We start from the raw sequence: 27,592 nt of genomic DNA on the forward strand, positions 1-27,592 counted from the left end.
CGCGGGGCCGCCATGGAGGCGGACGGGACCTACGAGCCGGGATTCGTGGGGATCCGGTTCTGCCAGGAGTGGTGAGGGGACCCCCGGGCCGCAGACATCCGCCCCCCCCGGGCTCCCCGATTCCCTCTCCGGCCCTTTCCCCCCTCCCCCTCCCCGTCACCCCCTCAGGGCTCCCCGGGTCCCCCCGACGCCCCCTCAGCCCCCCCCGACACCCCCAGCTCCCCCTCACCTCCCCGATTCCCTCCCGGCCCCCCCCCCCCCCGACACCCCCGGGCTCCCCGGCTCCCCCTCAGCCCCCCCGGCTCCCCCTCACACCCCTTCAGGGCTCCCCGGGTCCTCTAGGCCCCCCCTCAGCCCCCCCACTCCCCGTCACCCCTTCAGCCCCCCCCAGGGCTCCCCAGGTCCCCCAGGCACCCTCAGCCCCCCCCCCGGCTCCCCCCCCCCCCCCAGGGCTCCCCGCTTCCTCCCCGGATCCCCCAGACACCCCCCGGGGCTCCCCATCACCCCCCTCAACGCTCCCTGACCCCCCGGGCTCCTCAGACCCCTCCCCGGCCCCCCCAGTTCCTCCCCCCGGGGGGCCTTTGATGCCTCCCAAGCCCCCCAAATCCCCCCGGGGTCCCCCAGCTCCCCCCTCCCCGGGAATGTGACCCCAAGACCAGGCTGCCCCCCCATAACACCCCCCCACATCGTGTGTCCCCCCCCCCACCAACAACATGCTGTACCCCAAGGAGGACAAAGAAAACCGGATCCTGCTCTACGCCGTGAGTGCCCCCCCCCCCCCCATCACTGGGGCCATACTGGGACCAGTCCGGCCTTGCCCCACCCCTCCCAGTTTGGTACTGGGACCAGTCCGTAAACCCTCGTTCTTCCCCCAGTGCCGCAATTGCGACTACCAGCAAGAGGCCGACAACAGTTGCATCTACGTCAACAAGATCACGCACGAAGTGGAGTGAGTGAGTTCGTTAGCGGCGTGAGTTCGTTAGCGGCGTGAGTGAGTGAGTTCGTTCGTTAGCGGGCCCGGGACTCCTGGGTCCCTGCCCCAGCATTTCCCACCCCGGTGAGGAGTGTTGGTAGAGACTGATTAATAAGGGAAAAGCGATTAAAAAGAAGGGGTGGGGTAATTAATAAGGAGGTAATTAGTAAAATAGGAATTAGGGTAATTAATGGGGATAATTTGGGGGGAGGTTGTGGGTGGTTAATGAGGGGAGGCAGTAAGGGAAGGTGAGTGGATGGTAATTAATGGGGTTAATTATTAAGACAGAGCAGTTTCTAGGTAATTAAGAGTAATAATTGGTCATTAAGAGTAATAATTAGTAAGACTAATTGGGGTGGTTAATAAGGGTGATTGAGGGGCAAGTGGTGGGTAATTAATCAGGGGAGATAATGAGCAAAGATGAGTGAATGGTAATTAACGTGGGGGCAATTAATAGGTATGGTTATTAGGTGTAATTAATAAGCGGGGTGCCGGGATTATTAATAGCCTGGGGGTAATTAATGGGGTTAATTAACACCCCGGGACGTCTCCTCGCAGCGAGCTCACGCAGATCATCGCCGACGTCTCCCAGGACCCCACGCTGCCCCGCACCGAGGACCATCCCTGCCAGAAGTGAGCCGGGATGTCGGGGACCCCCCCCCGGGATGTCGGGGACCCCCCCCGGGATATCAGGGATGTCGGGGACCCCCCCTGGGATGTCGGGGACCCCCCCCGGGATATCAGGGATGTCGGGGACCCCCCCTGGGATGTCGGGGACCCCCCCCAGGATATCAGGGATGTCGGGGACCCCCCCCCGGGATATCAGGGATGTCGGGGACCCCCCCTGGGATGTCGGGGACCCCCCCAGGATATCAGGGATGTCGGGGATCCCTTCCGGGATATCAGGGACCCCCCCGGGATATTGGGGATGTCGGGGACCCCCCCCCCTGGGAGGTCAGGGACCCCCCCTGGGATATTGGGGATGTTGGGGACCCCTTCCGGGATGTTGGGGACCCCCCGGGGATATCGGGGATGTCGGGGACCCCCTGGGGATATCGGGGACCCCCCCAGGGATATCGGGGATGTTGGGGACCCCCCCATGGGGACATTGGGGACCCCCCTCTGGCATATCGGGGACCCGACCCCCGTGGGGACATCAGGGACCCCCCAAGGACATGGGGACCCCCCTGGGGACCCTGGCCCCTCCCTAATTCTGCTGTGTGTCCCCCCCCTTGTCCCCCTTTGCGTCCCCCCGCCCCCGTCACCGCCGTCCCCCCAGGTGCGGGCACAAAGAAGCCGTTTTCTTCCAATCGCACAGCGCCAGAGCCGAGGTGAGGTGACCCCCCAACTCCCCTGCGCCCCCCCCAAAACCCGTCCCCGTCGCGTGTGTGTCCCCCCCCCAACCTCGCCGTGACCGTCCCCTGCGTGTCCCCGTCCCCCCCCCCAGGACGCCATGAGGCTTTACTACGTCTGCACCGCCCCGCACTGCGGCCACCGCTGGACCGAGTGACGGCGCCCGGAGACGCTCTCCGAACCCCCAAAATCACCCCAAAACCTCCCGCCCTGCGGGGGCCCCCCCCCCAATCTTGGGTCTGCGCCCCCGCCGGGGTGGCGTTTTGGGGGTAATAATGGGTATTTTTGGCAATCGGATGCGTCGGTGGTTCTGTAGGGTCTTGGGGGGGGGGGTGTGGCCGAGGGGGGAGTTTTGGGGTGCGCGTGGCTGGGGGGGGGGGGGGGCGGGGGCTGTCTCCCTGCGGGGTGTCACAGCTGGGGGGGGGTCCAAATTATCCGTAGTGCCCCAAATCTCACCCCTGTCACCCCAAAATGCTCCGCTGGGCCCCAAATTGCAGCCACAAGACCCCACATCCCATCCCTGGTACCCCAAAATGGTCCGTTGGGTTCCAAATCTCACCCCTGGCACCCCAAAATGCTCCACTGGGCCCCAAATTGCAGCCACAAGACCCCAAATCCCACACCTGGTACCCCAAAATGGTCCGTTGGGTTCCAAATCTCACCCCTGGCACCCCAAAATGCTCCACTGGGCCCCAAATTGCAGCCACAAGACCCCAAATCCCACACCTGGTACCCCAAAATGGTCCGTTGGGTTCCAAATCTCACCCCTGGCACCCCAAAATGTTCCATTGGGCCCCAAATCTTACCCCTGGTACCCCAAAATGCTCCGCTGGGCCCCACATTGCAGCCCCAGGGCCCCAAATCCCGTCCCTGGTACCCCAAAATGCTCCATTGGGCCACAAATTTCAGCCATGGGGTCCCAAATCACATCCCTGGTACCCCAAAAGGCTCCACTGGGCCCCAGATTTCATCCCTGGTACCCCAAAATGCCCCACTGAACCCCGAGTTGTAGCCGCGAGGCCCCAGATTGTCCCCAGTGCACCCCAAGTCGTGCCCCACATCACCCCATAGCACCCCCAAATGCTCCCACCGGGCTCTAACTCACCCCACTGGATCCCAGTTTGCATCCCCAGTGCTCCCAGTTGCCCATGACGGGTCCCATAGTGTGGTCCTGGTACCCTAAATTATCCTGTGGGGCCCCAAATTGCCCTCTGGGTACCCCAAATCACCCCCCCCGTGCCCCAAATCGCCCCCACCGTGTCTCAAATCGCTCCGTCAAGCCTCGACTTGCCCAAAATCTCCTTCCCCCGTACCCCAAATTGCCCAGTTGGGCCCCAAATCACCCCCCCACCAAGTACCCTGAACCCCTCTCCAAGTCACCCCCACATCTCACCGAACCCCCAAATCGCCTCCCGGTGCGACGGGGGCTGCCGGGGACGCCCGGGTTCAAAAAACATTTATTAATTTCACAACAACCTTAAAAAATCGACGACGAAGGTCGCCGCCAGCGGGTTCGGGGCTCGGAGGGGCGTTTTGGGGCGCTGAGCTGGAAACCGAGAGGGAAAATATACATCCGAAAGCCCCAAAACCGGTTAAAACTTAGAGAATTGCCTAAAAAAAACCCAAAACCCCACCAAAAACGTAACCGGAAAAGGAAGCCGGCGCCCCAAAACCCGGAATTTAAAGCGTTTCGGGGTTGTTGCCCTCCAGCCTGCTCCGAACCATCTCCAGGAGAGAGTCGGAGTAAACGCGGAGCAGCGCCCGGATTTCGGGATCCGGCAGCGTCGCCGGGCCGTCCGCGGCGGTAGCGACGTCGGCGTCGCGTGTCACGGCGCGGGAGCGCAGCTGGGTTTTTATCCAGCCGAAAAAATCGGCTAACGCGGTTCTGACCTGGAAGACGTCGTCCTCGGTGGCCTCGGCGCTGAGGGTCACCTGCGGGATTCGGGTCCCTTCGTCACCGCGGGTCTTTGGCGTGAGGCGGGGGGGGGGGTTAAAACGTTCCCCCCCCCTCCCCGCCCCGGCGTTTCGGCTTTGAAACGAGCCGCGAGCAGTGGGGGTTTTTTTTGGGGGGGGGGGGGGTGTATGACGCCGCAAACGTGATCAAAATACATCAGCGGTTGGGTCGTTTGAGGGAGAAGGGAATGAAACCACCCCCACCCCGAAATGCTGCGAGTCGGGAAAAGGGGGGTTCCCCCCCCCCCCCCCCAGATTTGGGAGGCACCGACCTGGTCGTAGAGCCCCAGCATCTCCTGGAAGTGGGCGCGCAGCTGCCGCAGGGCCGTGGCGACGGGCTGGAGCCGGAGGTGGGATCCTGCGGCTGCCGGGAGCGCCGTGTCATCGTGTGCGTGTGTGTCCCCCACTCCGGGAGGGGGTTTTGGGGTGAAGGAACCCCCTTTTTTTTGTCCTCAAACACTCACCCGTAGGTTTGCCGGCGTCAGAGCCCGTTTCCTCTCCCGTTTCCCAAGGTTTTTCATCCGGCGGTTTCTAAACAGTTGACAAGAAACGCCGCTGAACCCGGCCCGAGGTACGAAAATACATTTTTTTTTTTTTTTTTGGGGGGGGGGGGTCTCTCCCAAAGATTTTCCCCTCCCTCAGGCAGAAAAACCACTCGCCTCCGCTTGCTGGAGCTCCCGAGATGTTTCCGGCCGGTCGCTGAGCGGCTCCTGGAGACGGGCAGGGCTCTGCAGCCGGGACCGTGCCCGCGGGGGGATGGCGGCCGCCAGCCTGCGGGACAAAAGGAGGAATCGGGAGCGGGAAACCTCTTCCCCGACGGACAGACGCACGGACGCGGCACTCACCGGCTGTTCTTTTGGCAGCGCGAGAGGAACCGGGCCGAAATGCTCAAGCGCGGGTTCAAGAACAAGTTTTTTTCCTCGTTTCCAGGTTCGGGTGGTTTTAAATCCTTTAAGGAACCGTCAAACTTCTCTGCGACCGCGGATCGGGAAGCGTTAGCTTGGTCGTCGTTGGGATTCGCCCGGATCGGCTGTGCCGAACGCACCGGCGCCGTCCGCCCGCCCGCCGTTTCTCCCGTTACCTTCGGCGTCCGTCAGCGTTTCGAAGTGCTGCTTGAGGTACTTCTCCTGCTCAGGGGTCTGGGGTAGGGAGCTGCTCAGCGGCGGGTTTTCCGGCTCCTCCACCTCCCCGGCAGCACCTGCCGAGTCCTCGTCTGCCGGGACGCAGCCGGAAAGGAAAATCCCCCCCCGCACCGCACATCAGGAGGTTTTTTTTCTTTAATTCCGAACCCACCCCCCCCCCCACGAGGTTTTTGCTCGGCGACAAGGGTTTAGCGCCGGCAAGGCCGGTGCTCCCGGCGTTACCTTCCGGCTGGTAGCGAGGTGCCGGTGAAACGGAGGACGAGGCGGCGTCCCGGTTAAGCCCGTGCTCCTCCGGGTAGACGGGGCGCAGCGGCAGCTCCATCACGCTTGGCCTTGAGGGGGGGAAAGCGAGCGGGGCGGTGACGGTGAGCGCCGGATGCCGCCGTCGGCTCTGCGCTTGTCAGCGCTCCGAGCCGGGAGACGCGCGCCCGCGTTCGGGTGCTCGGTTGGGACGAGGTTAAGTTGCGCCCCAAAATTTTCCCTCCTCCGACCCCGACGGGGCTTTAGGAGCTGGCGTGAGCGGACTGGTGCCTCCCGGCGTTGCCAAAACACTCTGAAATTTGGTTTTGAAGGGAAAAACCACAATGGGGACGAGGGCGCGACGGAGCCGAGCCGGGACTTGGCGCGGCGGCGTTAAGCAAAACCAGAACTACAGGGGAGATGTTGGCTGAACGCCGACAGCGAAACGCGGCGCTTGCGGGTTCCCCGCCCGGCCGTCGGCTTCGGCCGGCACCGACCTGCTTGTCTCTGGCACGTGCGGCTCCTCCAGGCCGATCCCGGTTGGATCCGGCGATTCCAGTCTCCCGTTGATTTCCTTGTGCTGGAAGAGCTCAGAGGGCCACGAGTCCTCGGTGAATTCGGTAGGAGAGCTCTCCATCTGCCGGAAACGAGGAGCCGATGTCCGTAGCCGGATTTTTCCCGAACAAACGGACGCTGGCAGGCAAGAGGGTCTCCAGGTTTTAACGCCGGTGTCCGGCGAGGGCTGACGGAAAGCGCGGGGTCCGTCTGGGCGACTGACCTCCGAAAGCAGACGTTCCAGGCTCCAGATCACGGGTTCCAGCTCCGCGTCGTCCTCGAGGTGGGGTTTGAGGGGGGTGAAATAGGGGGGATCCCCCTCCGGCAGCGTCTTGATGGGGCCCCTCTCGGCGCGCTCTGCCCATCGCCCCCGTGGCCGGTAACTCCCGCGGGGATTGGCGGTCGCCCCGGCCTCGTCTTCCACCTCTCCCAGCTGGTATCGGGGAGGGAAAGAAGGAGAGAGGGTTCGGTGGAGATGGAGCAAAGGGATCTTCGTCCGGCCCCGTTAAATTAAATTAAAATTCAATTACATTTTTACGTGCGGCCGCGTGACTTACCAGCCTCTTTGCCCACATGGGCAGCCTGCCGTTGGTTAGGACGCACGCCGGAGCTGGAGGAGGGAGAACGGGGTTAGGAGCGGCGCCGTTTGCCGCAGCCCTCGGGAGGAAGGATGGGTAGAAAAGGAGGGGTGGGTGGGGGGCGGTCGCAGAGGGACCCCGTCCCGCAACGCACGCGGCCCCGAATCCTCCTTGGAGGGCGTCTGCGGGGACGAGGCCTCGTCCTCGGGCTCCTCGTCGGTATCTCCGTCGGCACCGGGGGCTGCCGTCCCGCCGGGAACGGTGACGTACGTCTCCCGCCTGAAGGAGGGGAGAAGAACGGTGGGGCCGCCGAGCTCCCTCCCACCCCGAAACCCAAAACCGGGGTGGGCTGCGGGGACGAGGGGCTTTTCCCCCGCTACCTGAGCTGCGCCGGGGCACCGGGTTCCTTCGCCCGCTTAGGCTGCAGCAGCTCGAGCTCCAACAAGTGCTGCTTCATGTTGCTGGTGATTTCGGGACCCAGGTGCCAAATAAAGATGCAGCTGAGGGGGTAGAAAGGCGGATTTTGGATACGGGGGGTGGGGGGGGGGGAGCTTTACGTTAAGTCCCTCCGTGAATTTAATCCACCCGAGCCCTCCAGCGCTGCCTCCGTCCCGCCCTGCGCTCCCTAAAGCCGATTCTTGTCCCGTAACGCCTTGCAGAGCGTATAGGGCGAGGCGTAAATCAGACGATTCTTTCGGTCCGTCGGTCCCTACCTGTCTCCCGAGACGGTGACGAGGTGCTTACAGTCGTAGGTGAACCGCATTCCCGTGACTATTTCTGTGTCGAAGAGAAGGAAAAGCGGTGAGGTTGGGTGTCGGGAACAAGACACACACCCCACCCCCCCCAAACCGCGGGCAATTCCCTGTTTTTTCGTAAAGAACCGGACCCGAATGACCGAACATTTTCGCCACGCACTCCCCGGAGTGGAAGTCGACGAGGGCGATGCTTTTGTCGGAGCAGCTCGTCGCCAGGAAGGTGCCCGAGGGATCCAACCGCACCTGGGGGAGAGGAGCGGTGAGTCGGGCTCCGTGGCGGGCGGGAGAACAAGCGGAAGCGGGAATAGTTTGGGATTGAAACGACTTTCAAAAACCACCAGGTCCCTAGAGCTCCCGCTAGTTTGCTCCAACCCGACCTTGAACTCTTCCGGGGACGGAACATCCGTTTCTGGGCACCGCCGCCGACCGCGCCGAGGGCCGCCGCGTGGTGGAAGAATCACCCCCTTACCTTCAGCAAGGAACCGTCGTCGCCTTGCGAGCCCTTGTAGCAGCACTTGAGCTTCCCGCTGGTCGTGCTGTACACCCTGCGGGAAGAACGGGAGGCGATCGAGCCTTTTTCAAATACATCGACAGCAAAAGGAAGAGTAGGGAAAATGTGGACCCGGTGCTGAATGAGGTGGGTGCCTCGGTGACGGAGGATAGAGAGGAGGCGGAGTTACGGAATGCCGCCTTTGCTTCAGTCTTTACTGCTGAGGTCGGCCCTCGGGAATTCCCGGACCCTGGAGGTAGGAGAGGAAGTCTCGCCAAAGGAAGACCTTCCCTTGGTCGAGGAGGATCGGGTCAGAGAACATCTAGGCGATCTCGACATCCATAAATCTATGGGCCCTGATGGGATGCACCCACGAGCGCTCGGGGAGCTGGCGGATGTTCTTGCCAGGCCGCGCTCGTTCATCTTTGGAAGGTCTTGGAGAACAGGAGAGGTGTCTGAGGACCGGAGGAAAGCCGATGTCGCTCCGGTCTTCGAAAAGGGCAAGGAAGGAGGACCCAGGGAACTACAGCCAACCTCACCTCCATCCCCGGAAGGGTGATGGAGCAACTTATTCTGGGGGTTATCAATAAGCATGTGGAGGAGAAGGTTATTGGGAGCGGCCAACGTGGATTCCCCAAGGGGAAATCACGCCTGACCTATCTGATGGCCTTCTGCGATGGCATGACCATGGGTGGATGAAGGGAGAGCAGTGGATGTTGTCTACCTTGACTTCGGCAAGGCTTTGGACACCCGTCTCTCACAACCTCCTCGTTAACAAGCTTAGGCGGTGAGGGTTGGATGAGGGGACGAGTGAGGTGGGGTGAGAACTGGCCGAACGGCCCGGAGGGTTGGGATCAGCGGCGCAGAGTCTGGTTGGAGGGGGGCGGTATCTAGTGGTGTGCCCCGAGGGTCAGTGCTTGGTCTGGTCCTGTTCAACACGTCCATCCCTGACCTGGGTGAGGGACAGAGAGCACCCTCAGCCAATTCCCTGATGATACGAAGCTGGGAGGGGTGGCCGACGCAGCAGAAGGCTGCGCTGCCGTTCAGCGAGACCTGGACAGGCTGGAGAGGAACCCGATGAAGTTCAACAAGGAATAACCCCAGCACCAGGACAGGGTGGGGGTGACCTGCTGGGAAGCAGCGCTGCGGAGAAGGACCTGGCGGTCCCGGTGGGACACCAAGCTCTCGGTGACCAGCAGCGTGCCCTCGTGGCTGAGGAGGCCAACGGTGTCCTGGGGTGCGTGGAGAAGAGCGTGGCCAGCAGGTCCAGGGAGGTTCTCCTCCCCCTCTGCTCTGCCCTGGTGAGGCCACAGCTGGAGTTCTGTGTCCAGCGCTGGGCTCCCCAGTTCAGGACAGACTGGGAACTACTGGGGAGAGTCCAGCTGAGGGCTGCGAGGATGAGGAGGGGCCTGGAGCATCTCTGGTATGAAGAAAGGCTGAGAGCTGGGGCTGGTTAGTCTGGAGAAGAGAAGGCTGAGAGGGGATCTCATCAACACTTATCAATATCTAAAGGGTGGGGGTCAGCAGGATGGGGCCAGACTCTTCTCCGTGGTGCCCAGCGACAGGACAAGGGGCAACGGGCACAACCTGGACCACAGGAAGTTCCATCTCAACAGGAGGAAAAACTTCTTCCCTCTGCGGTGACCGAGCCCTGGGACAGGCTGCCCAGAGAGGTTGTGGAGTCTCCTTCTCCGGAGAGATTCCAAACCCGCCTGGACACGATCCTGTGCGACCTGCTCTGGGTGATCCCGCTCTGGGTGATCCCGCTCTAGCAGGGGGTTTGGACCAGATGATCTCCAGAGATCCCTTCCAACCCCCACCAGTCTGCGAATCTGTGAGCCGAGAAGATTTCCCCCCCTGCCGTGGAGACACCAGAGCCGGCCCGGAAAAGCGCCTTCACCTGACGTTTCTGTCCTGGCAAGCGACGGCAACGTATTTCTGCGTGATGTCGATGTCCATGTCGTACAGGGTGGTTTTCTCGGCGACGTGATGCGTCCTAATGAAATTGAGGCCGTCCGAGAGCTGTAGGGAGACAGGGAAAGCCGCGTTGCCTTCTCGCCCGTCCAATTTTTAGGGAGAAAAACGCAGATCCCCATGGAGATTCCGCTAACCCACCTCTTGAGCGTTGCGGAAATAAATACTTTTATCGGCGCCGCAGCTGATCAGCTGAACATCCCCGTTGCCTGAGCAAAGAGAGCAGAGGGAAAGGAGATCAGAGACAGCGTCCGATCCAAATTCACCACCAAGTGAATCCAAAAAATGATTCTTTATGAAGGAATCCATTTAAAAAATGATTCTTTTAAGAACTAGATGCGATTCAAGGCTGGGATCCCCCCGCTACGGATCTCTTCCGATGGATGGCTTGGTGCTTTTCATCCGGAGACACCCGTTTTCTCCCAAGGATCGCCCTCTAACACAGACGTCGAATTAAATCCAGGGAGACGAACCCCATTTTCAAGGCAGAACAAGGCAAAGGGCGGCCCGACGGGGAAGAATCCGGACGCGGTTCAGCCACTTACCGGCAAATTTGACCGACGTTATCGCGGAGGAGTGATCATCCAGGGTTTGCTCCAGCTTGTAGTTTTTATCTACGTTCAGGACGTGGATCAGCCTGTCTCTACTCGCCGAAGCCAGCAGCGCTGCTCCTGGAGCCGTCGGAAAAGAGGGCGTTAAAGGTTTTTTGTTAACGGATCGGTGTATTTCCTGTCGTTCCCCGCGAAGGTTTGGATGTAAACCGCTTCTAGGCGGGGTGTTAAAGGGAGAGGAAACGGAGGTGGTCGCACAGGTCCTTCCCCAGTTAAATCTGCGCGGCCCCGGGGCTCGTCTCCGGCTCCCCGTGTCTTCTCCGAGGAGAGCTCCTTCCCTTACCGGTCTCCGGTTTCGAATACTCCAAGCAAAGAACTTCGGAATCATGAGCCTCCACTTTAGCCACCTCCCGCATGAACTGCAGCTCGTGTATCCTGCGAGGGAAAACGCACTCGATCGCTGATAACCGGGGCAGCCGGGCAGGAACAACCGTCAGCACGCGGCGAGGTGGCTCGGAAACGTTCCCGGAAAAAGGCGAACGGCTAAAAACGAGCGGCGGGGAGCCCGCCCGGGCACCGACCGCCACCTTTGGCTGTCGGCCGAGCGCGGTGTCGCTTGCCTGAGGGTTCCTCCTCTGTCCCCCGACGCCAGATGCTCCCCGTCGGGGCTGACCTGCATCACCCGCACCCCGGATTTGACGTCGAGGTGACCCACGTTCTCGCTTCGGTCGGGCACGCCGGAAGAATCCTGGAGGTGCTGCGTGTTGTTGTCCACGTAGACGACGTTCAGCAGGGTCTGGGCGCAGGAGGAAACGGGACGGTCAGGTCCCCAGCGGAGCGCGCTTTGGGGAGCAGGGGAGCCCGACCGCGTCACCCGACCGCTTCCAACATCCCCGCTTTGTTTTTCCATGCCTCATGCACGGGAGACGCCAGGATTTGAGAAGCACGACTGCGTCCTTTGGTCGTTCGGACAGAAATCTCACGCGCAGGAGAACAGAAAGCGGTTCCCAAGCTCGTTACAATCCCCAAAACCCACTGAAAATCACCGCTCCTCTCCCGCTCGGGCAGGAGAGTGGCAAGAAGCCGGCGGGAACCACCCAGAAACCTCCAGCGACCTCGTTTTGTAGAGGCAAATCCCACAAGCCGAGATTCCGGGGAGGCGGTTGAGCTCCCCCCCCAGCTGCCGGCATGGTTTTGGGGGGGTTGCCTTGAATAGGGAGGTGGGACGGAGCCCCCCCACATCGTACCGTGCTGTAGGCGTTGCCCTGAACGGGCCGCACGGAGCCGCTTTCCAGGGTCCAGGCGCGGATGGTGTTGTCCGAGGAGCACGTCAGGAAGGAGCCGGGAGGCAGACAGGATCTCCGCTCCTCGAATTCGGGGTACACCTGCACCCAGGGAGTTACGTATCGGGGCGCGGGAAAGGAAATCGGAGCTGCGGGTGCCCCGAATCTCCCTCATTTGTCCTCACCTCGACGCTCCAGACGAAGGAGCTGTGGAAAAGGTCCGACCAGACCTTCCTGACGTTCCGCAGGTCTCCGACATCCCAGACGTAGACGCTGTGGTCCTTGTAGACGCAGGACAGCCAACGGTTGCAGGCGTCGTAGGCCAAGGCGATGGTGTCAGGGTACGCCAGGTCCGGCCGCCTTCGGGGAGAGGGAAACCAAGTCAGGTCCCATCCCAAGGACACGGCGTTTTGGGGGGGGGGGTCGACCCGCCGGGCGTTTCAGGGGAGGGGAAGGGGGGGGAACTGTCCCCTCGGCCGTACGGTACCTCGGTGGGGGGACCTGAGTGACATCGACGCCCAGGGGATGAGGTTTGGGGAGATCGCAGAGGTAGCGCATGTCACGAGCCCGGAATATCCTCACTGTGCCGTCGGCGCAACCGCAAAATATCAGCTCCTCGCTGAGGCAGAGGCAGTTTGCCAACGGCACCTGCGGCCGGAGCGGGTAAGATCCCTGCCGGTGGGCTTCACCCCGAGAAAAGGGTCTGGGGGATCCCCCCGACCCCAACTCCCCCACCTTCAGAACGATCCATTTCTCCAGCACCCGCTTCTCGTTGAACTGGCAGAGCAACCCCGAGGAGGAAACGCAGAAGGTGCTGCCCGACGTCTGCCCCCGGCCGCAGGCAACGCCGCAGAAAACGTTGTCGTGGAGCTCTCCCAGCAGCCCCGAACGGCCCACCAGCGGCACCGTCTCGTTGATCTGCAAAACGGAGGAGCGCTGACGACCCGACGTTAACGAGCGTTAACGAAGGAAACGGTTCCCAGCCATCTGGAGCAAGCGCGGCACCGGGCGGCGTCGTGCCCGCGTGAAGTCGAAGCGCCCACGGCTTCGATGTCTGGCGCGAACTAAAGCCGTTAGGACACAACGTGAATTTTTTTTGGGGGGGAAACCTGCCGTTTCATCGGTTCTTTCTACAGAAACCACCTGCTTCCGCTTCGGTGACAAGGATTTAAGCAGAATCCAGCCGTGGTTTAGCTTCACCGGCCGCCCGTGCCCTGAAAAACGGCGTCGGCAAAGGGCACCCCCTTGATATCTTGCATCGAATTTAAAAGTCGATCGTGATTCTGTAGCTAAGAAGTTACAGACGGTTTTTCCTGGTTAAAGATGTCACAGATAGCTGCGCAGATAGTTGCTAGGTACTACTGAGGATGGCTGTTGTACAGTCCTACCCTGTGTTAGTTAATATTTATCCAAACAAGAGGTAGAAGCGTAACTGATAACTCGTTAGTCTGATTAACAGACCCTGAAGAAACCGTTTGGGAGTGCCAGTAGTAGTGAGAAATTAGGGGGGAAAAAAAAAAAGGTAATTTAGACCAGGGTCTCCGTGACCACCTACCCAAAAGATAAAGGCGGAGAAAAGAAGTGAGCGCGCCTTCTGGTTTGCGTACGGAGCGAAGAAATCTGAACCAGTCGTCATAACCGGGAGTGTCCCAATTTGGAATATTTGCGTATAAATACGACAAGAGAACCGGCGTTAGTTGCGCTCGATTTGCGGAACCCCACCGAGCGCCCGAGCCCGAATAAAAAAGCAATATCTCTCCCGCGCGTGTAAGAATTGAATTCTCGCGCGCCGGGCAACGAATCCATTTTTCGGCACAACGGTTTTTGATCGGGGACTCGGGAAAATGGCCAGGAAAAGGAGCCTTGAATTATAATACAATTTTGCAATTGATGTCGTTTTGTAGGAGGTTGGAGAAACGGGATGAAGTATTGTACGTTGGTTTATTCTTCTCGTTGAGAAATGATCACGAAACACGAAAACGACGTAATTTGTTAGTCCCTGCTTCAAATGTAAGGCTGATGAAAAGTACCGAGGGGCGCTTTCAGGGATGGCCCCGAGCTGTTTATGCCTGTATGTATTACAGGAATTACTGAAGACGACGGAAAACGGAGAAAAAAGAAATCCTAGTCGATTCTCTTTCTGAGCTAGAGGATGCTGTAACCCCTTTTGTATGGAAACCGAGCAGCCTGGAAAAGCTAAATCGGCCGAGCCGGTAAAAAGAGAATTGATGCCAGGAGCTAAACCAGTAAGACGAAACCAGTATCGTATGAAATTGGAAGCCCGTGTTGGACTGGAACCTATTCTCAACAATTTCCTCAAATATGGACTATTACGGGATTGGCAGTCGGAAGAAAATACCCCAGTTCTACCTGCTGAGAAACCACGTTCACAGGAAAACGGATCGGTACCAGATTTGAGAGCTGTCGATCCAATAGTAGCGGATGCCTAAACCTAAGTTAACTTTTTAACTACCGTAATTATTAACTCCGATGTTTATTTTGAATGGGAAAGTCCCACGACGGGACGGAAACCGCGGTTCCAAGCGCATCCCCAAGGATTCAAGAAGAGCCCCGTGATTTTTGGTAACGTACTCGCGAAGGAACTGGAACAGCGGCAAGGTGGGGAAGCGAACGTCACCTCGTTACGGTACGTAGGCGGTGTGCTGCTGGGGGGCGGACACGGCTGAAGAATATTTTTAAAAAAAAAAAAAAAAAGAGCAACCACAAGTCTGTTGAACTTTTTGGGGCTGGGAGGGATAGAGAGCGTCACGGAAAAAGGCGCGAGTCGTTCACTGACAGGAGCAGTTTTGTCATCGAGGGGGAGCGGAAAGCTGGATAGAATACGCCGTCGTTACTCTGGAAGAAGAGAGAAAGACGCAACCGCTGCCAGTGAACGCTTCTGCCCAGAAGGCTGAATTAATTGCGTGAATTAATCGCGTTAATCCGAGCCTTGGAGATGTCAGAAGGAAAGCGAGCCACTATCTGTACCGATCCTTTGGAATAACACACGCACGCGGCGCAATCCGGAAGGAGAGAGGATTATCTTCCTGAGATAATAAGTGACTTATTGCACATCGGGCAACGAATCCGCTTTTCGGACAACACCCTCACCTTCAGCTCCCTCGACGAGTCCAGGAACCAAAACTTGACGTGGCGATGCCCCACGGTGACAAAGTAGCTGTCCTCGGAGAAGGACACGGCCGTCACTTTGCAGGACACCTTGTTGGACGCGACCAGGGAATCCTTCTGCTCGGAAAGACGCCGGCGGGTCGTGAATAATAAGCGTTACTCCCCCAAAAGTCAGCAGCCGTGAGAAAAGATGGAAAAGGGCTTTTTTTTTCCCCCTCCCCCCCGTCTCCGATTTGGGGTATTTCACGCTGGTTTGGCCGGAGCTCACCTTCCAATCCCAAACGTTGACCACCATGTCGTGCGGGTACCCCACCGACACCAGATATTTGGCGCTCGGGGAGAAGGCGACGCAAGCCACGCCGTGCTTGTGACCGTGCAACGCCGAGACCTGCGCCCGTTCCTCCACATCCCACACGCGGACGGCCGGTCGGTGTCCGTTCTGCGCGGGGCCGGGGGGGGGAAAAAGGCGACGTGACGGCAGCTTTCACCTTCTCGTCGGCTCCCCGCGGCCACCCGACGCATCCCTTTGACCCTAAAGGGTGTTCCCACCTTCCCGGTGCGATCCCAAATTGGGCGGAAACCCCCCCCCAAAAAAAGGAGGGGAAGAAATAATTGCGGCTATTCTATCCCGTCAGCCCCGGAACAGCCGAAATTGGGGGTGTAGGTGACTACAAAGAAGCGGCACCCACCTCTCCGGTGACGATGAGCTTCCCGTCGGGCGAGAATGCCAATGCGCTCAGGGTTTTCCTGGAAAATATTGGGATTTCTTTAATAACCGGGCTGCTCCAGAGGGAAAAACGGAGGTTTTATTGGAAGGAGAAGGGAGGAAAAATAGCGGAAGCTGCCTAAGTGTCTCTCCTGACATCTGATGTGGGGCACAGTCGGTGTTTGGGGGTTCCTGGGGGTATTTGTGGGGTGTGTGCAGTCATTTGGGGGATACCTGGGGGTATTTGGGGGGGTCCCTGGAGGTGATTGTGGGGTCCCTGGAGGTGATTGTGGGGTCCCTGGAGGTATTTGTGGGTTACATGGAGGTGTTGGGGGGGTCCCTGGAGGTGATTGTGGGGCCCCTGGAGGCGATTGTGGGGCCCCTGGAGATATTTGTGGGTTACATGGAGGTGTTGGGGGGGTTCCTGGGGGTGTTTGGGGATACCTGGGGGTGTTTGGGGGTACATGGAGGTGTTTGTGGGGTACACGGAGGTGTTCAGGGGGTCCCCGATGGTGTTTGGGGATACCTGGAGGTGTTCAGGATGTGTCTCTGCGTGTTCTCCCGGGGATTCAGGATGACGACGACGCACCTGGATGGGGAAGGTTTTTTTTTTTTCCCAGCTGGGATTTTGGGGGGCACGGAGGGGTGCCGGGGGGTGGGGGGTGGTCCCCACGGGCGCTCACCCAGCGGGGTAGGCCAGCAGCCCCGTGGCCGGGTCACAAGCCAGGCCGCTGCTGTTCTGGGTGGTGATTCCCAACACCTTCTGCAGCGTCACCTGGGGGAGAGGAAGAGGGGACCCCCCCGGGCATGGGGCAGATGTGGGGTCCCCAGGGGTGGGGGGGGGAATGTGGCCGGGGTGGGACCCTGAGCCCCCAGGGGTGGCCCTGGAGCAGCACCCATGGGTCCCTCTGTGTGTCCCCTTTTGTGTCCCCCAGCCCCGTGGGGGCACCCCAAAGTGCACCCTAGTTGGAAGCCCCCCCCCCCCCCAGGAGCCCCCCCAAATGCTGCTCCCCAGGCTCCGCCCCCTCCCCAGGCTCCGCCCCCTCCCCAACTGCCACTCCATGCCGGACCAGCCAATCCCGCCCCCTCCCGAAGCTCCGCCCCGTGGTACCCTAATATCGCCCCCATTGGACACGCCAGCCCCGCCCCCCCGGAAGCCACACCCACCTGAGAGCCCAAGCCCCGCCCCTATGAGCCCACCACAGCCCGCCCTCACCCCCACAGGGAAGCCCCGCCCCTCTCCCGAGGCTCCCCCGGGGCCCTCGCCGACGGCCGTCAGCTCCGCGCGCCCCTCACCGCCTCTTCCGGGCCCTGGTACCGCGATCGCCGCCGCAGGTTGAAGAGCGGAGGCGAATCGGGCCCGGTCCCGCCTGGAGCCCCGCCGCCCGCCGCCGCCGCCATCGCTCCCAGCCGCCGCCCGCTAACGTTCCGAACTGCGCGCGGAAAGCCGGCGTCCCCTCCCCATTGGCCACCGCCCACGCCGCTCACCGCCCGCCTCCCCCGTCTCGCCCAATAGCAGCGCGGCGTCGCGGGGCCAGGCTCCGCCCCGCCGGTTCCTGCCATTCAACGCCAAGCTGGGCCAATAGTTGGGCGGATCGGCGCCGGCCCCGCCCTCCCGCTCCCCGGCGCCCGCGGGTTCGAGCCCCGCGGACCCGGCTCAACCGGCCCGGCCGCGGCCGCTGGCGGTAATTAAGGCACCACCAAAGGCGAAGGGGGTTATTAATGGCGCGGGAAACAGCCTCGAGTCCCCCGCCCCTAGCGCAACCCGGGAGAACGGGGCTTCCCTATTCCTGCCCCGGCGTGTAGGCCCCGTTGCCATGGCCACGGCGCCCCCTGAGTGCGCATGCGTCGCGGGGGGGGGGGGAACGACAACGGTTGCTACGGCGACGGCCGTGCGTGCTGACGCAGCACGCCGCCGCCGCGTCACGTGAGCCGGCGGCGGCGATGCCCAAGTACTGCCGGGCCCCGCACTGCTCCAACGTGGCGGGACAGGCCCGGCCGCCCGCCCGCCGCCTCAGCTTCTACAAGTCGGTACCGGGGGTGGGAAAGGGGGCAGCGGCCTTTGCCCTTAGCCCCTGCCCGCGGGGGAAGGGGCCTGGGCTTGGACCTGAGCGTGAATGTGAACTGGAGTGGGGCCTGGGCCTGGGCCTGGGCCTGACCGTGAACCTGAGTGGGGGCCTGGGCCTGAATGTGAATGTGAACGTGAACCTGAGCCTGAACCTGTGTGGGGCTTGGGCCTGAGCATGAGTGGGGCCCTGAGTGGGGTTTAGGCCTAAGCTTGAGTGGGGTCTGAACCTGAGTGGGGTCTGGGCCTGGGAAAGGGCTAATTGGGCTCTTTGTGTGGGGGGTGGGAAGCCCCTGGGTGGAGGGGGGGGAGCACCCAAAGTGGGGGAGGTGCTAGAGGATGGGGGTGTAGGGGAACCCCCCCCCCCAATATCCCATAACCACCCCCCACCCCCCCCGCCAGGTTCCCGCTGCACGACGCGACGCGGCTCCGGCAATGGCTGACGCAGATGCGCCAAGAGAACTGGGTGCCCACCCGCCACCAGCACCTCTGCAGCGACCACTTCGAACCCTCCTGCTTCCAGTACCGCTGGGGCGTGCGCTACCTGCGGCCCGACGCCGTCCCCACCATCTTCCCCCTGGTGAGCGTCGTCTGTTGTTCCCCCCCCCCCCCCCCCCAAAACATCTAGAACAATCTAGAACCCCCCCAAAAAGGGGCTTGAAGCTTTTTGGTTTTGTTTTTTAGGGGGTGACGGGTTGTCTCGTGGGGTCTAGATGTTCCTTCCCCCTCTCCCCGAGGGATTTAGGAGCTCACTGGAAGGTCTCTGGGAGGGGGGGGGTGTCACCTCGGGGTGGCTTTTGGGGAAAAACCGGTGCCGCCGCTTGTCCCCGTTCAGCCGTATCGCTGCGAGCCCCGCCAGAAACGAGGATTTTGGTGGGTTTTGGGGTTTTTTCTACAGAAACAGGAGAGTCCCAACACATCGCCGGGCACCACCCAACCTAAGCAGCCCCTCCTGACGAGTGATGCGGAGCCGGTGACACCGGAACGGTCACCGATCCCCAAAACCACCGCGCCAGAGGCCGTGACCGTCGCCCTGGAGCCCGATTCGGCCACGGCGCCACCGTCGCTCGACCCTCTGGGCGTGGTGGAGCCGGCTGACGGCTCTGAGGGGGTCCCCTCCCACCCGCAGCCGTCTCCGGACCGCGTCACCGCGCTGTCGCCGTCCCCGCCGCAGACGGACGACGCGGCCGTCGAGCTTCCCGCCGCCAGCCCGCTGCCGTATTTCAAGCCGGTCCCCGCGACGCCGGCTACCGTGCCGGAAACCATCGTGTCCTCTGCCCTCACGTTACCGATCGTTTCCACCATCCCCATCGTGTCGAAAACCGCGCCGTCGACGACGTCGCCGCCGGGCGAGCTGAGCACCGAGGAACTCGTCGCCGTGGTGCTGGTACTCCAGAGGAAGGTGAAGGTGCTGCAGCAACGCCAACGGCGTCACCGCGCCCGGCTGGAGGCCATGGAGGGGTTGGCGGAGCAGCTGCGTCGCAAGAGCCTGCGCTCCAAGGAGAGGCTCGAGCTGGTGGGTGACGGCGGGGGCGCGCTGGGGACGTCGCGTGGGCGGGCGGTGTGACGTCATTCCAAAGCGGGTGACGGCGTTGCACGAGGGGCGTCGCCCCGTGGCGTGTCCCTGAGTTGGGGACGTCCCCTCTGTCCCTGTGTTGTCCCCCCGCCATCCTCCAGGCCTGTCTGCAGCTGGGCCGGTGACACCGGATCCCGCCGGCGCCGACATCCGCCGAGAGGACGACGCGGCCGTGATGTCACCGGGAACCTGCCGGGATGGGGTTTTTTGGGGGGGTTGGCCCTGGGGGGGACACCCCGCACCCCTGGGGACACCCCGTTGTGGGGGAGGGGACACTTTATTTTTGTATTTAAGGTTTATTTTGTGATACTGGGGGTTGGGGGGGGATTTGGGGACGGGGACGTCCCCTCCCTGCAGCTTTAATAAAGGATGATGGAGGCGAGTGGCCGTGTGTGACACGGGGAGCAGGGGGGCGTGGCCCTTGCTGGTGGCCTTGGGGGACGGTGGCCTCTCCTGAGAGTCCCCGTGTCCGTCCCCCCCCCACCTTCAGTCTCCATCTTGCAGCCATCAGTAGGTTCCAGAGTTAACGGCAGGGAAAGGGGCGGTTCCCTTGGCAATGGCCACGCCCCCTTGTGCCTTATAGATACGAGGGGCCTCTACACACGCGCCCCATAGCCTCTGCCCCTATAGCCCCCATAGGTCACTGCAGCCTCTCTGCCCCTATAGCCCCTATGGGTTCCTATAGCCCCTCCCACAGCCCCTATGGGTTCCTATAGCCCCTATGGGTTCCTATAGCCCCTCCTGTAGCCCCTACGGGGTCCTATAGCCCCCTGTACCGCTCCCTATAGCTGCTCTCCAGCCTCCGGAGCCCCCTATAGCCTCCATACACCCCATGGCCAATCTCCAGCCCCTGGAGCCCTCTTCTAGCTCCAAATCCTATAGCTCCTCTCCACCACCTATAGCTGTTCATCATCCCCTATAGCTCCTACAGCCACTCATCATCCCATATGGGCCCCTATAGCCGCTCATCATCCCCTGTGCCCCCCATACCCCCCTATAGCTGCTCTTCTGCCACTATAGCCCCCATAGTCAGCTGTAGCTGCTTGTCATTCCCTATAGCCCCCACAGTTCCTATAGCCACATCCCCTATAGCCCCTATAGCTGCTCTGCAGCCCCGATAGCCCCTGTAGCCCCTATAGCCCCTCCTCATCCCCTATAGCTGCCCTGCAGCCCCTATAGCTCCTATAGCCCCTATAGCTGCTCTGCAGCCCCTATAGCCCCTCCTCATCCCCTATAGCTGCTCTGCAGCCCTGATAGCCCCTGTAGCCCCTATAGCTGCTCTGCAGCTCCTATAGCCCCTATAGCCCTTCCTCATCCCCTATAGCTGCTCTGCAGCCCCTATAGCTCCTATAGCCCCTCATCAGCCCCTATAGCTGCTCTGCAGCCCCTATAGCTCCTATAGCCCCTCATCAGCCCCTATAGCTGCTCTGCAGCCCCTATAGCCCCTCATCATCCCTATGGTCCCCTATAGCCCCTATAGCCCCTCATCAGCCCCTATAGCTGCTCTGCAGCCCCTATAGCCCCTCATCATCCCTATGGTCCCCTATAGCCCCTATAGCCCCTCATCATCCCTATGGTCCCCTGTAGCCCCTCATCATCCCCTATAGCTGCTCTGCAGCCCCTGTAGCCCCTCATCATCCCGATGGGCCGCTATAGCCCCTATACCCCCCACCCCCTATAGCCGCTGCCAGCCCCCAGCGCCCCCAATGCCCGGCCCTGCTCTGCCCCGCAGGCCCCGCCCCCCCGCAGGCCCCGCCCCCCGCAGGCCCCGCCCCCCCGCAGGCCCCGCCCCCGCAGGCCCCGCCCCCGCAGCCCCCCACCCACCCCAGGCGGGTCGCGCATGCGCGCTGCGCCCTGCCCATCCCGCCGGCCGCGTCCCCAGCAGGTACCGGGCGGGGGGCGGGGGGGGGCCGGGGGCACCGGCACCGGGATCCGACCCCATCCCCGGCCCTGCCCCGCCCCGGCACCGCCAGCACCGGCCCCGGCCCGAGCGCATCCGCGGGCCCCGGCCTGTCCCTGTCCGCGGGCCCCGGCCTGTCCCCAGCGCCGTCCCCCGCTCCGGTGCCCCCTCCCCGGCCCGTACCCGCTCCGGTACCCCCTCCGGTACCGCCGGTACCCCCTCCGGTACCCACAGCCCGGTACCCCCGGCCCGTACCCCCTCCGGTACCCCCTCCGGTACCCCCGGTACCCCCTCCGGTACCCACAGCCCGGTACCCCCGGCCCGTACCCCCTCCGGTACCCCCTCCGGTACCCCCGGTACCCCCTCCGGTACCCTCAGCCCGGTACCCCCGGCCCGTACCCCCTCCGGTACCCCCTCCGGTACCCCCGGTACCCCCTCCGGTACCCCCTCCGGTACCCCCGGCCCCAGCCGCATCCCGGTCCCCTGATCCCTGTCCTCGTCCCAGGCCCTCCGCCCCCATCCCAGTATCCCCATCCCCATCCCAGCATCCTCATCCCAGCATCCCCATCTCCATCCCAGTATCCCCATCTCCATCCCAGCATCCCCATCCCAGTATCCCCATCCCAGCATCCCCATCTCCATCCCAGTATCCCCATCCCAGTATCTCCATCCCAGCATCCCCATCTCCATCCCAGTATCCCCATCTCCATCCCAGCATCCTCATCCCAGCATCCCCATCTCCATCCCAGTATCCCCATCTCCATCCCAGCATCCCCATCCCAGTATCCCCATCTCCATCCCAGTATCCCCATCCCAGTATCCCCATCCCCATCCCCAGCATCCCCATCCCAGCATCCCCATCCCAGCATCCCCATCTCCATCCCAGTATCCCCATCCCAGTATCCCCATCCCAGCATCCCCATCTCCATCCCAGTATCCCCATCCCAGTATCCCCATCCCAGCATCCCCATCTCCATCCCAGTATCCCCATCCCCATCCCAGCATCCCCATCCCAGTATCCCCATCCCCATCCCAGCATCCCCATCCCAGCATCCCCATCCCAGTATCCCCCTCCCCATCCCAGTATCCCCATCCCAGTATCCCCATCCCAGCATCCCCATCCCAGTATCCCCATCTCCATCCCAGTATCCCCATCCCAGTATCCCCATCCCCATCCCAGTATCCCCATCCCAGCATCCCCCTCCCCATCCCAGTATCCCCCTCCCCATCCCAGTATCCCCATCCCAGTATCCCCATCTCCATCCCAGCATCCCCCTCCCCATCCCAGTATCCCCCTCCCCGTCCCCCCAATTCCCCCCCCCATGGCAGGGTGTGGGGGCACTGCCCCCCCCCCCCATCACCCCTTTCCCCCCCCTCCCCCAGGCCGTTGCCATGACGAAGGAGCGTGGGGGGGACCCCCCCTGCCGGGGGGGTGCCGCCGCCCCCCGACCCCCCCAGCCCCGCGGTGGAGCGCCGCAAGAAGCCGGTGGTGCACCCCGCCGCCCCCGCCCCCCTGCCCAAGGACTACGGTGAGACCCCCCGAGACCCCCCCCAACTCATCACAGGGGTGGGGGGGGTGGGGTGGGGGGCAGGGACACCCCCCCCCCCCCCAAAAAAAAAAAAAAAAAAAAGGCACCGGGGGGGAGGGACCCCAGTGGGAACCGTGGGGATTCTCGGGGGGCTGCTGTGGGGTCGCGCAGTGCTGGGTACCCCCCTGTGCGGCCTGTGACACCCCCGTGGGGACAGACACCCCCCCGTGGGGACAGACAGACCCCTGTGGGGACAGACACCCTGTGTGGGGACAGACAGACCCCTGTGGGGACAGACAGACCCCCCCCCGTGGGGACAGACAGACCCCTGTGGGGACAGACACCCCCTGTGGGGACAGACACCCCCCCCCCCGTGGGGACAGACAGACCCCCATGGGGACAGCCCCCCCCCCCGTGGGGACAGCCCCCCCCATGGGGACAGACACTCCCCCGTGGGGACAGCCCCCCCCCGTGGGGACAGCCACCCCCCCGTGGGGACAGCCACCCCCCCCCACAGCACAGCCCCCCCCCAGTGGGCTCTGTAGCCCTGAGTGGGGATTCTCTGACGGCTGATACGGGGTTGTGCACCGCCGGGTGTCCCCCCTTGTGACTCCCCCCTGCGTCCCCCCCGTTGTGACCCCCCCCCCTCCATGTCCCCGTGTCCTCCCCCCACCCACCCGTGTCCGTGTCCCCCCCCCACCCACCCAGCCTTCACCTTCTTCGACCCGAACGACGCGGCGTGCCGGGAGATCCTGCTGGACCCCCGCACCACCGTGCCCCAGCTCTTCGCCATCCTGCGCCAGTGGGTGCCCCAAGTGCAGCACAACGTCGACGTCATCGGCAACGAGGTTTGGGGTGGGGGTCAGGGTGCTGGGGTGGGGTGCGGGGGGGGGGGGGGTCAGGGTGCCATGGTGGGGGAGCTGGGGAGGGGGGAAGGGGGGAACTGGGAGCACTGGGAGGGGAAGTGGGGAGGTCTGGGAGCTGTAGGAGGTCACTGGGAGCGCTGGGGGAGTTACTGGGTGGGGGGGGGGGGGAAACTGGGGGGGAACTGGTGCGTGACTGGTGTGGAACTGGTGCGTGACTGGTGTGGAACTGGTGCGACCGGGCAGATCCTGCGCCGCGGGTGCCACGTGAACGACCGGGACGGACTGACGGACATGACGCTGCTGCACTACGCCTGCAAGGCCGGCGCCCACGGCGTGGGTGGGTGGGACGGGGGTCCCCGGTGTCCCCAGTGTGCCCAGTTCTGGTGGCCCCGATATCCCCAGCATCTCCCAGTCCTGCTGTCCCCATGGTGGCTCTGGCCTCATGTCCCCAGTATCCCCAGTCCCACCATCCCCAGTGTCCCCAGTCCCAGTGTCCCCAGTCCCAGCATCCCCAGTCCCAGTGTCCCCACGTCCCCAGTGTCCCCAGTCCCCAGTATCCCCAGTCCCAGCGTCCCACATCCCCAGTGTCCCCAGTCCCCAGCATGCCCAGTCCCAGTGTCCCCACGTCCCCAGTATCCCCAGTCCCAGCGTCCCACATCCCCAGTGTCCCCAGTCCCCAGCATCCCCAGTACCAGTGTCCCCAGTCCCCAGTATCCCCAGTCCCAGTGTCCTCACATCCCCAGTGTCCCCAGTCCCAGTATCCCCAGTCCCAGCGTCCCACATCCCCAGTGTCCCCAGTCCCAGTATCCCCAGTCCCAGCATCCCACATCCCCAGTATCCCCAGTCCCAGTGTCCCATATTCCCAGTGTCCCCAGTATCCCCAGTCCCAGTGTCCTCACATCCCCAGTGTCCCCAGTCCCAGCGTCCCACATCCTCAGTATCCTCAGTCCCAGTATCCCCAGTCCCAGTGTCCCATATTCCCAGTGTCCCCAGTATCCCCAGTCCCAGTGTCCCCACATCCCCAGTATCCCCAGTCCCCAGTATCCCCAGTCCCAGTGTCCCATATTCCCAGTGTCCCCAGTATCCCCAGTCCCAGTATCCCCAGTCCCAGTGTCCCATATTCCCAGTGTCCCCAGTATCCCCAGTCCCAGTGTCCTCACATCCCCAGTGTCCCCAGTCCCAGTATCCCCAGTCCCAGCATCCCACATCCCCAGTGTCCCCAGTATCCCCACCAGTCCCAGCGCCCCCCCAGCCAGCACCATCTCCCCCCCCCACCCCACCTCCCCCAGCCCCATCCCGGCAGCGGGCGCCATGGGGTGACGCTGCCATGGGGTGACGCTGCCATGGGGTGACGCCGCCATGGGGTGACCCCGCGCCCCGTGTCCCCCCCCCCTCGCAGGGGACCCCGCGGCGGCCGTGCGCCTCTCGACGCGGCTGCTGGCCCTGGGGGGGGACGTGACGCTGCGGAGCCGCTGGACCCACATGAACGCCCTCCATTACGCCGCCTACTTCGACGTCCCCGAGCTCATCCGCACCCTCCTGCGGGCGGCGGCACCCCGAGGTGAGGGGGGTACCCCGACACCGGGACGGGCAGGGGATGTTGGGGTGCCAGATGTTGGGGTCCCCAGGGGGAGGATATTGGGGTTCCTGGGGGGGGGAGGGACATTGGGGTCCCTGGGAAGGACATTGGGGTCCCCTGGGGTGCAAGACTTTGGGGTCCCCAGGGGAAGGATTTTGGGGTTCCTGGGGAGGAGAGGGACATTGGGGTCCCCAGAGGGAGGATGTTGGGGTTCCTGGGGAGGAGAGGGACATTGGGGTCCCCAGGGGGAGGATGTTGGGGTTCCTGGGGGAGGATTTTGGGGTTCCTGGGGAGAGAGGGACATTGGGGTCCCTGGGAGAGGATGTTGGGGTCCCCTGGGGAAGGATTTTGGGGTTCCTGGGGGAGACAGGGACATTGGGGTCCCTGGGAGAGGATGTTGGGGTCCCCTGGGGAAGGATTTTGGGGTTCCTGGGGGAGACAGGGACATTGGGGTCCCCAGGGGGAGGATGTTGGGGTCCCCAGGGGGAGGATTTTGGGGTTCCTGAGGAGGAGAGGGACATTGGGGTCCCCTGGGGTGTAGGACATTGGGGTCCCCTGGGGGAGGATGTTGGGATCCCCAGGGGAAGGACATTGGGGTCCCCAGGAGCAGGACACTGGGGTCCCCATGTGTGGGGGGGTGTCAGGACACCGAGATACCACGGGACGCGGCGTGCAGTCGTGGGGTGCCCCCCCCCCCCCCCGTGCGCGTGCCGTGCCTCAGTTTCCCCCCGCAGTGCTGCACTCGACCTGCAGCGACTTCAGCCACGGCACGGCGCTGCACATCGCCGCCTCCAACCTCTGCCTGGGCGCCGTGCGCTGCCTGCTGGAGCACGGGGCCGATCCTGCCCTGCGGGTACTGGGGGGGCTGGGGGTGTCATGGGGGGACTGGGGGGACTGGGGGGCAGTGGGATATTGGGGGTGTCATGGGGGGACTGGGGGGACTGGGGGGCAGTGGGATATTGGGGGTGCTGGGGGGAGTGGGATATTGGGGGTGTCATGGGGGGACTGGGGGGGAGTGGGATATTGGGGGTGTCATGGGGGGACTGGGGGGCAGTGGGATATTGGGGGTGTCAGGGGGATTGGGGGGCAGTGGGATATTGGGGGTGCTGGGGGGAGTGGGATATTGGGGGTGTCATGGGGGGACTGGGGGGCAGTGGGATATTGGGGGTGTCATGGGGGGACTGGGGGGGGAGTGGGATATTGGGGGTACTGGGGGTGTAATGGGGGGATTGGGGGGAGTGGGATATTGGGGGTGCTGGGGAGATTGGGGGGAGTGGGATATTGGGGGTGTCAGGGGGGATTGGGGGGCAGTGGGGGGCAGTGGGATATTGGGGGTGTCAGGGGGGATTGGGGGGGATTGGGGGGCAGTGGGATATTGGGGGTGTCAGGGGGGATTGGGGGGCAGTGGGATATTGGGGGTGCTGGGGGGAGTGGGATATTGGGGGTGTCATGGGGGGACTGGGGGGCAGTGGGATATTGGGGGTGTCATGGGGGGACTGGGGGGGAGTGGGATATTGGGGGTACTGGGGGTGTAATGGGGGGATTGGGGGGAGTGGGATATTGGGGGTGCTGGGGAGATTGGGGGGGAGTGGGATATTGGGGGTGTCAGGGGGGATTGGGGGGCAGTGGGGGGCAGTGGGATATTGGGGGTGTCAGGGGGGATTGGGGGGGATTGGGGGGCAGTGGGATATTGGGGGTGTCAGGGGGGATTGGGGGGCAGTGGGATATTGGGGGTGCTGGGGGGAGTGGGATATTGGGGGTGTCATGGGGGGACTGGGGGGCAGTGGGATATTGGGGGTGTCATGGGGGGACTGGGGGGGAGTGGGATATTGGGGGTACTGGGGGTGTAATGGGGGGATTGGGGGGAGTGGGATATTGGGGGTGCTGGGGAGATTGGGGGGGAGTGGGATATTGGGGGTGTCATGGGGGGATTGGGGGGGATTGGGGGGCAGTGGGATATTGGGGGTGTCAGGGGGGATTGGGGGGCAGTGGGATATTGGGGGTGCTGGGGGGAGTGGGATATTGGGGGTGCTGGGGGGACTGGGGAGGAGTGGGATATTGGGGGTGCTGGGGGGAGTGGGATATTGGCGGTACTGGGGGTGTAATGGGGGGATTGGGGGGAGTGGGATATTGGGGGTGCTGGGGGGACTGGGGGGGAGTGGGATATTGGGGGTGCTGGGGGGAGTGGGATATTGGGGGTGTCATGGGGGGACTGGGGGGCAGTGGGATATTGGGGGTGCTGGGGGGACTGGGGGGGAGTGGGATATTGGGGGTGCTGGGGGGAGTGGGATATTGGGGGTGTCATGGGGGGACTGGGGGGCAGTGGGATATTGGGGGTGTCATGGGGGGATTGGGGGGGATTGGGGGGCAGTGGGATATTGGGGGTGTCAGGGGG

General features: G+C 63.0%; 5 protein-coding genes and 1 long non-coding RNA gene across 8 annotated transcripts; 4 read left to right on the forward strand and 2 right to left on the reverse strand.

Moving 5' to 3' along the window:
- Positions 1-6: 6 nt before the first annotated feature.
- POLR2I (RNA polymerase II subunit I) lies at positions 7-2,618 on the forward strand. The gene is made up of 6 exons (XM_054812453.1): positions 7-71; positions 707-761; positions 876-949; positions 1,532-1,606; positions 2,253-2,304; positions 2,421-2,618. The coding sequence occupies exons 1-6, from the start codon at positions 13-15 to the stop codon at positions 2,481-2,483; spliced, it is 378 nt and encodes a 125-aa protein (XP_054668428.1). The 5' UTR covers positions 7-12; the 3' UTR covers positions 2,484-2,618.
- Positions 2,619-3,802: 1,184 nt separating this feature from the next.
- On the reverse strand, positions 3,803-17,094 carry WDR62 (WD repeat domain 62). Its single transcript, XM_054812451.1, has 30 exons — positions 16,979-17,094; positions 16,366-16,457; positions 16,209-16,271; positions 15,666-15,723; positions 15,245-15,415; positions 14,959-15,093; positions 12,583-12,765; positions 12,335-12,495; positions 12,033-12,207; positions 11,812-11,949; positions 11,185-11,360; positions 10,908-10,999; positions 10,559-10,684; positions 10,155-10,222; positions 9,940-10,061; positions 8,019-8,094; positions 7,681-7,792; positions 7,508-7,571; positions 7,175-7,294; positions 6,949-7,073; positions 6,774-6,826; positions 6,440-6,649; positions 6,159-6,298; positions 5,644-5,753; positions 5,361-5,492; positions 5,125-5,251; positions 4,939-5,050; positions 4,744-4,810; positions 4,552-4,643; positions 3,803-4,258 (listed from the first exon to the last, which is right to left on the reverse strand). Exons 1-30 carry the CDS (start codon positions 17,081-17,083, stop codon positions 4,007-4,009), a joined length of 3,657 nt encoding a protein of 1,218 aa, XP_054668426.1. The 5' UTR covers positions 17,084-17,094; the 3' UTR covers positions 3,803-4,006.
- LOC129201335 (uncharacterized) lies at positions 4,687-8,583 on the forward strand. Of its 2 annotated transcripts, XR_008575372.1 has the most exons (4): positions 4,687-4,850; positions 5,210-5,397; positions 7,673-7,808; positions 7,891-8,583. It is a non-coding gene; the product is annotated as an uncharacterized LOC129201335 (long non-coding RNA). The 2 variants fall into 2 exon arrangements; XR_008575371.1 differs by lacking the exons at positions 7,673-7,808; positions 7,891-8,583 and adding an exon at positions 5,994-6,207.
- A 504-nt stretch (positions 17,095-17,598) lies between the features above and the next one.
- On the forward strand, positions 17,599-19,698 carry THAP8 (THAP domain containing 8). Of its 2 annotated transcripts, XM_054812456.1 has the most exons (4): positions 17,599-17,709; positions 18,150-18,327; positions 18,646-19,263; positions 19,425-19,698. In XM_054812456.1, the coding sequence occupies exons 1-4, from the start codon at positions 17,627-17,629 to the stop codon at positions 19,446-19,448; spliced, it is 903 nt and encodes a 300-aa protein (XP_054668431.1). In that variant the 5' UTR covers positions 17,599-17,626; the 3' UTR covers positions 19,449-19,698. The 2 variants fall into 2 exon arrangements, with proteins under 2 accessions (XP_054668431.1, XP_054668430.1); XM_054812455.1 differs by having other exon boundaries at positions 18,646-19,539.
- A 1,465-nt stretch (positions 19,699-21,163) lies between these two features.
- On the forward strand, positions 21,164-26,418 carry LOC129201332 (CAP-Gly domain-containing linker protein 3-like). The gene is made up of 8 exons (XM_054812450.1): positions 21,164-21,208; positions 21,368-21,663; positions 22,625-22,752; positions 23,461-23,600; positions 23,862-23,955; positions 25,018-25,179; positions 25,932-26,050; positions 26,314-26,418. Exons 1-8 carry the CDS (start codon positions 21,164-21,166, stop codon positions 26,416-26,418), a joined length of 1,089 nt encoding a protein of 362 aa, XP_054668425.1.
- A 135-nt stretch (positions 26,419-26,553) lies between these two features.
- On the reverse strand, positions 26,554-27,008 carry LOC129201336 (homeobox protein ESX1-like; the record flags this gene model as incomplete). Its single annotated transcript, XM_054812454.1, is given in 3 exon segments — positions 26,554-26,655; positions 26,887-26,928; positions 26,931-27,008. Coding segments are annotated over 3 exon segments (222 nt in total), but the record flags the coding sequence as incomplete, so codon positions are not given.
- Positions 27,009-27,592: the final 584 nt, after the last annotated feature.

Source organism: Grus americana, unplaced genomic scaffold, assembly GCF_028858705.1.
Source record: "Grus americana isolate bGruAme1 unplaced genomic scaffold, bGruAme1.mat scaffold_968, whole genome shotgun sequence".
Classification (NCBI taxonomy): Eukaryota; Metazoa; Chordata; class Aves; order Gruiformes; family Gruidae; genus Grus; species Grus americana.